General features: G+C 44.7%; 1 protein-coding gene across 1 annotated transcript in view; it reads left to right on the top strand.

Moving 5' to 3' along the window:
• The first annotated feature begins 9,684 nt into the window (after window positions 1–9,684).
• The window catches only part of LOC130109901 (uncharacterized), a 12,351-nt gene continuing 9,308 nt past the window's right edge, over window positions 9,685–12,727 (top strand). Inside the window, exons 1-2 of the mRNA XM_056276866.1 lie at window positions 9,685–9,788; window positions 11,953–12,053. Of these exons, the coding sequence (XP_056132841.1) occupies window positions 9,685–9,788; window positions 11,953–12,053 (205 nt within the window). The remainder of the gene's footprint in view (window positions 9,789–11,952; window positions 12,054–12,727) is intronic.

Consider the following 12,727-nt stretch of genomic DNA (forward strand, 5'->3'; position numbering starts at 1 on the left):
CATTTCCTGTTTCCTTGATGAACTTGTTTGAAACTGTCCCCTACCCTGCCCCTACACCTGTACCACCACCAAAAGCTGCCCCTTCACCTTCATTCCCCTCTAGTCCATTTCCTCGATCCTCCTCCTTTCCCCCTCACGTTTTCTATTTCTTTTCCTCCCATTAGTTTTTGCAGAAGACCTTCACAAAAAGAAATGGATCTCAGGACTTTTTATTTTCTTCCTCACGGCTGCCGAGCACAGGCAAGCGAGGGATGCAAACATGGTATAACACTTTTTTAACTCCACCCACGTCAAGTTGGACTTTCTATTTACCATATTATCTATATCTGTTGTTTTTCACTATTGCCAAGTTTCCAGGACTCAAGTGCAACGGAAACAAGAAAAATGGAAAAAAACTGTGAACACAACAAACCTTAGACAACCAGAAGGCTGCTCATGCTCAACCTCTCAAGACTTGTCCTTCCTCTCCTCTGGTACCCTACCAATCTGCATTTCCTTGTTGCCCCCCCACCCCTCTCCCCTCAAGTGAAATCTTTTACTCAGATAGTGGCCTTTTTATATGTGGCCTATAAACAAAGAGAAGTGTCTATCAGTGCTTGTACTTATTTCCTTTGAACAATGACTTAATCATTTGGAACTGTTTGGAACGGTGGGATGACCCGCAAAGACTTGATCCTAGAACAAATGTCTACTCATAGAGGATTTTTTTTTGTTTTTGTTTTTCGGTTCTGCAGAATTCCAAACTACACACAGATTCATCGGGTGTTTGGTGAATAGTTTTAATTTATTTGCTTTTATTTTTTATTTTCTCTCTTTCCCTCTTTTCTCTCTTTCTTTCTGTTTTATTTCTGTGTCCTCACAATATCGCTGAAGGATATTTAAACAGTTAAGAATTGGACAAAAGAGTTCCTCAGACTGACCAATAGCTGCTGCTTTGATATATTTTAGTGGGTAAAGAAATATATATAATATATATAGTATATATGGAATATTGGTATTTATGTATCAATATTTTATATATAATATATGAAATATTGATGTTTTTGTATATAGTTCATATTTGTCATATTTTTCATCAGAAGCTTTGCTGGTAAAACGTTTTTTTGTTTGTTTTTTTTTTAATTTCTTATATTTCTAGCCCCAGTAATCACACTACTTTACCATCAGTGCTCTCTGTGTGTCTTACACCTCCAGCCCTTCTTTTAGTATTCTGTCCAAGTGGACAGGCTTGTGGAAATGGATCGCCCTCGAACGTTATCGATTCACAGCATGTGTCCCCCCCCCCCCCCCCCCAAGTAAACCTGTTCCCACTGAGAGCCACTGTCAATGGGAAGTCACTTTAAAACAAAAAAAAGGAAAAAAAAAACAACAACATTAACCAAAAAAGTTTTTATAAAAGGGTAATGAGGTCTTTCTAGGTCAAAGTTGAACCGGGTGCGAGTTTGTCTCTGATGTTGGCTGTCTCCCTGGTCTGACCGAGCTGAAGTCGAGGTCTTGGTGTGTGTTGTTATTGTACGTTTACAACGTTCGTGTGATTTTTGTCGATTGTCTGCCGGTGGGTGTTATTTTGTCTGTGAGGTTAGAGACTGTGTCAAGAGCTCGTCCAGGACTAGCATCGTACCTCCTTGTGTTGTCTTAAAAGTAGTGCTTGTCAAGTGTTGTTGGTGCCGCTTGAGTTCAAGCAGGGTCGGAGATGGATGCCAGTTGTCCCCCAATTGTTGAAAAAAAGGATGGAAAAAAATGATCTTCCTGCCTACAGTCGGGGCTAGCTCCGTTTTTTTTTCTTCTATAAAACAACGTTTAACTGAACCTGTGATCGGTGCTAAGCCCTGGGAAGCTCAAAGGCAGAGCCGTAGTATTCCCTTCCCACCTGACCTGAGATCCAACACTGTACGAAAACCTAAGAGATGATGTTATGGGGTTTTAATGAATTCATATAATCTGGCCATCCCCATCCTATGTTGTCGTCATTCAACTAGGTTTGCTCGGCCCACTCTCTCCTTCCTCTGTCTCCTTAAGGATTCCCATTGGCTGTCACACCCACTGCTTAGAATCAAGGCCAGAGGAATTTTCCACCACCTGTGGTTGAGGGCTGGAGAAGGACCCGGAAATTTGCAACTGCGTTCAGAGTCAACAGTAGGCAGCAGAGAGATAGGCATTTCAGTCCATGGTGTGCGTGTGTGTGTGTGTGTGTGTGTGTGTGTGTGTGTGTGTGTGTGTGTGTGTGTGTGTGTGTGTGTGTGTGTGTGCGCGCGCGCGCGCGCGTGCAAGAGAGAAAGAGTTTGGTGATGATCCCATTATTCACCCTCCTATCAAATGTAGTACGGCAGTCAGGACACGATGTACAGCAGCAGTTTTTCTCAGGTCAGGCATTCCAGCATTTAGTTCAGTCTGCTAGTTCCCCTCATCCTCCTGTTTTGCCTGCCTGTTGGCATACCACAATGCCCTTCACCGTACCTTAACCAGCATACATACAAGAAAGGCATCGCTGCTTATTTCTTTAAGCTTTGTAGACACAGATGCTGTGGCAGACACGTCATCTTCAACATCTACAGGAGAAGAAATTCTTCATTAACATTTTGCAGAAGTCAGAAATCTTGGTTATTCCAGTGCATGTGGGCCTCCTGTCCCCAGTCAGAAACATTGTCTGCCACCCTTCCTTCTCATAATGTAGGCCGAACCTTTGCCCATGACTAAAAGACAAAGCTGCAGATCAGAGAGAAGTAGATCAAGGCGTTGGAGTTGTTGGTACCTGATTTTTGTGTGCGGTCTCTTGAAATAATTTAGTTTTCCGTGTACTCTAGACCAGTGGTTTTTAAACGAGTCCTCATGGACCCACAGTAGTGCAGGGTTGTTTTTTTTTTATTCTACCTGGTTACTCATAACGTTCACCTGTTCCAGGTCTAAAAACTGTTTGGAGGCAGGAATAACTGGCACCTAACAGTGCTGTGGGTCTCAAGACTGGTTTGAAAACTATTGATGTAGATAGTTTATCTTGAGTCACAGCCCAAAAGCCATCTTAGTTTGACATCAGATCCTCCAAGATCCCTTTTGAATTCCACAGTGAGCCCCTCCCCTCTCCAACTAAGGTGGGCTGTGAGAGCTGAGATCCATTGCCCACATGGACAGGAAGAAACAGTCAGAAGACAAGTGGAAGATAACGTTTTGTTCTTTACACAGACCTGTGTGGTAGCCAAACTAGCCAATCAGCATTCAGCACTTATAGTTTTAGCCAAAGTGTTGGCGGCTTTCTGTCAGCAACATGTAACCTGCAGAATTGGGAGTCAATAGAGCGGAGAAGCTGCCTCCATCCTTCACCAGTGCCTTCTAAAATTCAGAGCCACGTTCAGGCTAATCCCTATTGGCTAGTGCAAAAAAAAAAAAAACAAAAAAAACACACACAAACACACACAGGCCTCCCTGCTCTCTTTGCATTTTATTTAATATGCAGGTAGACGAGAAAGAGATGAATTACAGCTACATTGTGAACTCGTGTTGTATTTTTGCAGAGGTTTGGCACTATTTACTCACTGTATGCGCGGGGCGAGAATGGTCTCTCAGGCGGTGTGGCTAATTTTGGTTAGCTTGTCAGTGTAGCGATGGGAACGGCGAGTTCACTCATTTCTTTAGTAATTACACTGTGGATTAGCCATCATCTTTGCTGTTTAAACCACCTCGTTGGCACTCAGAGGCGAGGATTTTAGCTCATTACGTTGGAAGAGCTACAGTTTTGGGCCGTCGTGCTTTGTAAATAATCTGTGACATAGTTTGGGGGAATGGAAGAAGGAAGAAAACAAAATCTTGATGCCCCTCGGTTGTGTGTGTGTACATGACCTCAGCAGAAAGAAAACGGCGGACATTTTGTCTCGTCCTCTAACCTATGTTTCCCATCTTGCGGAGGCATACACAAGCATATGCAATTTTTAATTCAGATGGTGCCCATGTCTTTGAGATACCAGATATCTTATTTATTTTATTATAATTATTCATTGTATAAGAAGAACCCAGTTGGCTTTTTAGTTGAGCATTTTTTTAAGGGTGTTTCGGGAGCGTTGTGGAAGCCGTGTGTTTTGTCATTGTACAAGTGGAGTCGCTAGTGATGAGCAGAAGGAGCGCTAGTAAGTTAGTAAGTTGTTGTCATTGATGTCTTTGTGTTTGGCCAGAGTCTACCTCAGTGCATATGGAGGAATTGGTCTAAGGAGGCTGAATCCTCCCCATCAGTCACTCAGTATCCCATCATTTCAAACAATAGAAGAGCTGAATTTTGACATATAAGTCCCAAAACTGCTGAATTTCTTTTTTTTTAACACCCCCATCACCCCTCCTTATTTCCTATCTACTCTCCCTTGTGTCCCAGTGTGGAAGCTCTCTTACCCACGGGCAGCGATTTGGCCCAAGACAACCCTGATCAATTTGACTCTTTGTGACTCCAAACATTGTACTCTGAGAGTTTATTGCTGCGGCAATCGGGAAACACAGTGTTTTCCGCACAACCCCTCAAGATTGTTATCTCCCTTCTTAGGTTCATACTGACAGCACTTATCAAATGTAAGAAAATAGACACCAAGAAACAGGAGGTTGACATTATGCCAGGAGGTCTGTCCTCGTTGAAGTAGTACAACTGCTTGAGAGTCTTCCCCTGGGCAACGGGAGAAGTGTAGCTCTAGTGTGACTGTTCCCTGTCAGACCCTCCCAGCCCTGTCCATTCACACTCAACACTGTTCTGGACACATACGGGATTCTTAGGATGTGATCTCAGTTAGCACGAGTCCGATTTGGCAACGTTAAAAACCTCTTGACAGACAGACGGTGCATATCTGCAATCACGCCACATGTGGCCAAGGGGAACTGAGCTACACCCTGGACACCCGTGCTTTTGTAATTGCATTGAAACTGACGTGTTTCGTTGAGTCTCCCAGATCCAGAGCAGACATGAGTTGATAGTTCTTGAAGCAGGAAGCCCTTTTCCTTTGTTTCCTTTTCTATTCTCTCCTCAGTCACAACAGTCATCATTCAAATCCCAAGGCCTTTCCACGTTTCCTCCAGTTTTTGTCAGCTTGTTTGGTTGTTTCTCTGATCTGGTGTTTGTTTTCTGATTATATGTTTGTTTGTAAATTTTTTCTACTGTGAATATCAAGAGATAACCTTTATTTTCTATCAATGCCATGGATTGGGTCTGTTTTGGCTGATCAGGACATGGACATGTCTAAGGCTGGTCAAAAAAAAAAAAGACAAAAAAAAGTTTGGAAGAGGAGGACCACCGCCCTCTACAGAGGAGAGCTGGACTGGGACAAGCCTGTGTGCCATAAGAACTATTTACAGACGTGAAATCTAGATTGTAACTTTCGTCTCAGGGAGGCGGCCTGATGCTTTGTGGTTGGAGGAGAAAGAGGAGGAGGAGGAAGCTCTACCTACCTACCTTATATCGACTCTGACTGAAGCACAAGTTCTCAGCATCCTAAGCAGAAGTTCACGGTGATGAGATATTGGCCCTCAAAAACCACAGCAAGTTTTCACCTACAGATACCTAACAGCCCCTCTCCCCATCCCCCAACAAAGATGCCCCCCTCATCGAGACCAGGAATTACCTCCTCTTCCCACTCTGATGTGATTTGGTTTGGACTGCCCTCTAGTGGCTGGATGGGAGCGTTGCAGGTCAGGGGTGGCGAAGCAAACAGGGCCTTGACCCCCATAGTGCCTTGCTCAGACTGACCGCCCTCTTGACCCCTCCCGTCCAGTCCAGCCCCCAGCAGAATCATCACTGACTGACGTGTCTCTCCGCCAATCATTTGAGAGGATTACCCATCTTCAAAAATCAAATCAAAATGTTGTTTTTATGCATTGTATAGACAAGAAATGGGTTTTCTGTAGTCGTAGCTGCAGAGAAAAGCAAATATTCTAACTGCTTGGCTGGATAGTACTGTAATTTGGGATTGCACGAATGATGGTATTCATGTTTTTTGTTTTTGTTTTGTTTTTTTTGTTTGTTTTTGTTTGTTTGTTGTTTTTTGTTTGTTTTTTTAACCAAAAACAATGTTGAACTCATGGCTCTACTCTGCTAAGCTCTGGCTTGCTTTGTGCATGGAAAACAAACCATCTATACCAGCGGAGAGCTTGTTAATTTGACGCTAACCGATTTTGCTTTCCGGCAGCTGTCACCAGCCCCTTTTGACAGCGATGCCCCTGAAGCACACGTGAACATGTATGATTAGCAACAAGCAATTGCATGACCCTGCGGGGAGCGTCAGAGCTCCTGTTGAAATGCTTTCAACTGTTCATCCTTTCGTTTGGGGGGGAGTTGGGGGGGTGATGAAATATCAACTGATTTATAAGCTCCACTGTAAATAGCAGCAGACCCCCCCCCCACTCCCAAACCACCACCCCCACCTCACCCCCTACCTTCCTGAAAAATGAAAGCACTTGATTCAGAGAAGTTGAGGTTTGTTGTGTTGAACTCTGAAGACCTAAGAGGCGGTTGGACAGAGCATGCTAGTGACGCAGTGCAGGGTGAGAACAAAGCATTGTATGTGTTATTGTATTGTTTTAAAGGAGAGAAAAAAGTATTACATTTTAGAGATGTTGATTTCTATTTTTTTTTTCCTAGCCAAAAATAGGGAGGGCAAAAATTACAATTACTTTTTCTGACTGTAAACTTTTACTACTCTTGTACATTATGAATTTAACATTGTTATCAATGTGTATATAACTTTTTTCTAAATAAAATGAAAAAGATAGGTGGTTTTTTTTCCACACTACCCCCCCCCCACCACCACCACCACCACCACCACCAGCCCCCCCCCTCACCCCACCCATGATGCAGAGCAGGACAGAGCTCAGTTCTGTCGGTGTACTTAAAGGAGCAGCACAACTCCGGTCTGAGGGCTTAACCGTGTGTAGCGAGACATTATGTGGCCTGAAAATGTTTCACAATGAATCCTGTTGTTGATCAGATGCATGTTCTGAATGTTGACTTAATGAGTCGCCGTGAGTTTTGAAACCGCCCCAGTCAGTCATGGCCCATCCGCGAAAAGGATCACCCGTTGCAAAATGTTGTCCAAAATGGAGAATATCACTGGTTTTGGCAAGCAGACAAAGTTATTGGTTTGGGTTTTGCAAATATATATAATATATATATATATATATATATATATATATATATATATATTTTTTTTTCTCTCTTTTATTTTGATGTGAAAAACTGGAAAAGACCACTGCACGTTCCTCGAGGAAGAGAACACACAAGTGACAAAATCCTGAATAAGCTAAAAAGAAATGAAATGCATTTTTATCGACGGTTCACCGACCGTCTATCCCAGTTTAATGTGGAGACTTTAAAGCTTGTCGTGTCAAGCCCTCTGTAACGGGGCTGTATGAAGATAGAGCACCTGTGTCTATCTATGTATTATGTACTAAATAATGTCTGTCAGTAGCGTGATGATGAATTGTCTGTTTGTTGTTGGATTATTGATGAGAGACACACCACTGTTTACAATACTGATAGGGCCGGAAGTTGGCCCCGCCCCCTTGAGAACGCTTTGGTATTGTCTGTAAAGCTAGCATTACTGAAGCTGTACCAGGTCTGACAGTGGGACTATAGAAAGGTGCCATTGGTTTATTTTGTTATTTTATTTTTTATTTTATTTTTTTGTATGTGAAGTCATTGGCTCTCGGCTTCCCTGCAAGAAGAACCATTCGTGGGACTTCGTAGTCAAACGACAGACTTTGGTGTTTGGCTCCAAGGGAAGCGGCCTCTGATTAAGAGGCTGAAAAGGGGGGTCTCCTAGTTGATTTGTCCTTCGGTTCAGTGGTCTGCTCCAGTTTGCACAACAACACCATGTATTTGTCTCTCTATCCTGCCCCCGCTGTGTTTCTTTTTGTTTAATAGTAAAGCTGTGTCTGTGTTGTCCTTGGCTGAAGTCTTTAACATTGTGTTCTCTGATCGCTGCTCCTCCTCCTCCACTTCTCTCTGTCTCTCTCTGTCTCTGTCTCTGTCTCTCTCTCTCTCTCTCTCTCTCTCTCTCTCTCTCTCTCTCTCTCTCTCTCTCTCTCTCTCTCTCTCTCTCTCTCTCTCTCTCTCTCTCCTCTCTCTCTCTCTCTCTCTCTCTCTGTCTCTCTCTCTCTGTGCACATAGGTGGTCCCCCAGAATGCTGTGTGTAGTCCTGCAGGATACCTATGTATTAAGCATAATTTGTCATTGTCATTCATTGTTGTTGAATATGCTGATGTATTAATTGGGATACGTTGTGGTATGCATTTTTGTTTTTTTGTTTTTTGTTTTGTTGAAACATTGGTGCGTATGCAGACGACAGGCGTATATATGTGTGTATGTACAATATGTCAAAACCCCAGCACACAACCACAAGAGAACGCTTCATCCCTCACACTGGATCCAAATGTGCCATTATCTTTAAGCATCACATATATCGTTATGTACACACACACACACACACACACACACACACACACACACACACACACAAACACATTAACAGAAAACATGCATATTGTACAGGATCAAAAATGTGCCATGACTAAATAAACCCTTGACAATTTATTTTTTCTATGTTTTCAAAAGGAGAGCCAAGCAGTGACATGTACAGAAAATGTTGGAATGATATGAAAATAAAAAATCTTGCTGTGTGTAAATTATTCAACAATTAACTGTTTATATTAAAATTATGAATAAAATTATTGGAGAATACGTGTCTTTTCACACTCCTTCACAGCGGGTTGTGGTAACTAGACAGGGGTTTTCGGTATTAAACAGAATTACTAGTCGCTCTGTGTCATAGCTGTAAACCTTCCTTACACCCCCCCCCCCCCACACACACACACACACATCACTGTCCATAGTCATACAAAACATCTGTTACCCACTGAGCTGGCCCACGGAAGCCTTGCCCAAGAGTACATTGGCAGTCGTTTTTGAGGGGGGGTTGACCTGACCCATTCGTTTGCCAGTCAGGAATGTAAACCCGGCGGATTTGACATTGTTATTTTGCCTCTAGCTTAAATTTAGGCTTCCTCTTCTTACCCCCACCGATCCTCTCTTTCCACTGCAGTGTCAGCTCACTTCCTAACGGGTACGCTGTTGTATCTCGGGAGGTTTTTTGATTTGCAGGCAACGATGCGACGGCGCGCGGGGGGCGCGGGGGGGGAGTTTGCAAGCGACCGAGAATAAACATCTGTTACACGCTGATATGAAGTAGAGCGCTGAAATGTATTCATCTATAACCACTTATCCATCAAGCATTGGCTGCCCATCCACGTCCACCGTCAGGAGTCGTTCACACACACACACACACACACACACACACACACACACACGGCACACGCACACACACACACACACACACACAACCAACCCATAACACGATAAACACCGTGCTTCTAGGTTTCCAGGTAAGTTGCACACTCCCTGAAACACAACAAGCTCCCCTTAACCCCATTTTCAAGACTAGCGTGGGGCGGCGGTGTGTGTGTGTGTGTGGGGGGGGGGGGGTCTATAATCAATGCTAGCACTTCCACAATAATGTTGTGTGTGCAGACGCCGGTAACGTGCCCAGAAGACGGGCAAGCCAGAGGGTGGGAGGGAGTGCAAATACATCCGTTCACAAAACGCGGGGCAGCTTAGCGATGTGCCTCATCGTTGATCCTTGAAGACGCTGAAAGAACAGACTGCGCATGCGCAAAACTCCGAAATACGCCGGAGAGAGGCCCAAGCAGACTCTGCCTCAGCAGCCTGCACTCACGAATGCTAGCTTTGAGAGCAAGCTATCTGCAATAGGGCATGCTTTTAATTGATAAAACAACAAGTTTTGGACGTTTTTTTTTAATTATTTTTACAATAATCTTAACAAATGAAAGTTGAAAATAAATAAAAATGTGTAACTATCATGATATTTCTTTTTTCTTCTCCTTCTTATTAGCCTGAGTGAGGCACTGCCTACCCTGCCTCCCCTGACTGCACATCACTGGCAGGAAGCCTGTGGAGTAAGAAACAGGGCCCTCATCGTTAATGGCTCCATCACAGTCAACAAAGGAGTTACAGCAAAAACAAAAAACAAAAAACCCGTCAGTGCTGCTTAAAGAGAGCTCACCCCCACCTACAACACTTTTACAAAGAGGTCATGAGACGTGTCATCGTGTCCTCGGCTACGCAGCGACAAAAGAGCGAGAGAAAGAGGAAGCGGCAGACAGGCTCTGTGGTTCGCTGGCGGTTCGCTGTGCATCTCCACACAGCGATGAGGAGGAGGAGAGCACTGACACATACACACACACACACACACACACCACATGTCTGAGCTTTAGTCCTTCACCTCCACTCGCGTTTCTGGATTCACTCGCTCATCCGTTACCGAAAACTTAATGTAAGTAAGATTCTTGCATTTTTCTCTTTTCTTGTCTTTTTTATTTTTCATTTTAGGGTGGTGGGTGTGGGTTGTGTTTGTCCTCGTATACTTTTCTTTTTTATCACACACTTGAGGCCGTTGCCTCATTTGGATGGGCCCCGGCCCCACTTCCACACCTTTATACAGTACGTCTTGTCCTACCAGCAAATGTTGCGTGAGTGGTGAGGTTTCTTTGGGCCGTGGGCTTTATCGTAGGCAGGAGAGATGTGCAGCGAGCTGTGTGACAGTCACACTTACAGTAGCTCAACAATTGTCACGTCGAATGCGTCTAAACTATACGAAGCAAACAAGCGTCAAATAATCGTTCCTTTCCATTACGGATAACTTCTGCATTTTGCATTGTAAAGATTTTTTTTTTGTATTGCGTTGCAAACCTTACACGGCAGATCTGGTGATTACCGTCCCTGCGACTCAAGCTGAAGGGAAACAATGTGACAGGCATCTATCTCCTACTGCTAAGGCCTCTCTATCCCCTATTCATTTGTCACTACGTCTCCCATCCACCCCCCACCCCCTCTCTCTCTCTCTCTCTCTCTCTCTCTCTCTCTCTCTCTCTCTCTCTCTTCTTTATCTAATTCACCTCCAAGCCCTTTCCCACCCTCCTCATTTACTCCTCTGTCAGTCCTCTCCCTCGCTTCCTTTCCAATGACTCTGCCAACACACACACACACACACACACACACACACACACACACACACACACACACACACACGTGTGATTGTATGCTTTGACCTCGTGAGCTCTTAAAATATTGTTCTTGATTTGAAGAAAAAGTTTCTTTAGTAAAAAGTTTACTCAATAATATTTCTAGTAAGTATTCATCGAGCCGTTTGTACCCCCATAGCTTTGCCGAGTACAGTAACGATGACTGACATGTCTCCCCACCCTCTTCCTAACTTCATATATTCCCTCTTGTGACATTCTTACTCATTTTTTTAGACTCTCTTCAACTCAACTCCTTCCTCCTTTCTCTCTCAGTCTCAGTGTGGCACTACCTCTCGCTGTCTATCTGGCTGCCTGCCTGCCTGTCTGCCTGTCTGCCTGTCTACCTGTCTACCTGCCTGCCTGCCTGCCTGTATATCAGTCTGTCTGTGTGTCTGTCTGCCTGTGTGTCTGTCTGTCTGTGTGTCAGCCTGCCTGCCTGCCTGCCTGCCTGCCTGCCTGCCTGCCTGTCTGTCTGTCTCGTACTGGAGCCTCTAGGAAAGTAATCCCCAACCAGCAGCTCCCCAATCCTAGCCTGGGATTCTCACTTGTCTCTCTCTCTCTCTCTCTCTCTCTCTCTCTCTCTCTCTCTCTCTCTCCTCTCTCTCTCTCTCTCTCTCTTCTCTCTCTCTCTCTCTCTCTCTCTCTCTCTCTCTCTCCTCTTTCACCCCCTCTTTCTCTTTTGCACACACATACTTTTTTTCTCCCTCTTGCACTCATTGGCTGTCCACCTTCCATCCTTCCATCCTCTTGCTTCCCCTCCCCGCCCCTCCACCGCCCTCCTCTGCCTCCCTCGCTGTCTGCCAGAGCTCCAGTGTGAGAGCGCTCCAGCTCCAGCTGGCCTCCCCACTGCACTGCTCCCATGGCGGACTCTCCCCTCAACAACTCCTGGCCCTCTTTCTCCAAACTCTGGATGAAGAGATGGTCCTTCAAGAGAGGTATGTTAGAACCACGAGCAAACAGACCGGGGGTCCGCCGGTGTGAGAGACAATGTCTAAGGGGTTTCTGATTTTGTTTTGGTAGTGGAAACAAGACAGCGGGGACTGAGAGGGGGAATGGTATGGAGGCAGAGAGCGACACATGACACATGATAAGCGTGTGAGCTGGACGCGAACCCCCATGTGCTGCTGAGTATATGGTGTGTGGTGTAGGCCCCGTGCTAGGCCTCCTGTGTTGTCACGTCTCTCTCCATTGCTCCATTCTCCGTTGCTTAGCTCTTCTTGCACATAGATATATTGTTTACCCTCCGTTTGCAGAGTAACGATTGCATTAAGGCTGCTTTGGTTTCGTAACATGCGCCAACTGCAGTTTCAGTGAGTCATTTCTGATTCGGTTCTCTTCAGTGCAGACCTTAAAACAGTCATTTTCGCAGTCTGGATTGTGACCAACCAGTCAAAACAGGTCCCATGGTGGAGACGGTGGCATCTCTCTCTCTCTCTCTCTCTCTCTCTCTCTCTCTCTCTCTCTCTCTCTCTCTCTCTCTCTCTCTCTCTCTCTCTCTCTCTCTCTCTCTCTCTCTCTCTCTCTCTCTCTCTCTATCTCTATTGACTGGAAAATTTACAGTTTTTATAAAGCCATTGACTATAATTTTCTCTTATAGGTGGAATGAAAG

This window comes from Lampris incognitus, chromosome 3 (genome assembly GCF_029633865.1).
Source record: "Lampris incognitus isolate fLamInc1 chromosome 3, fLamInc1.hap2, whole genome shotgun sequence".
In the NCBI taxonomy this organism is placed as follows: Eukaryota; Metazoa; Chordata; class Actinopteri; order Lampriformes; family Lampridae; genus Lampris; species Lampris incognitus.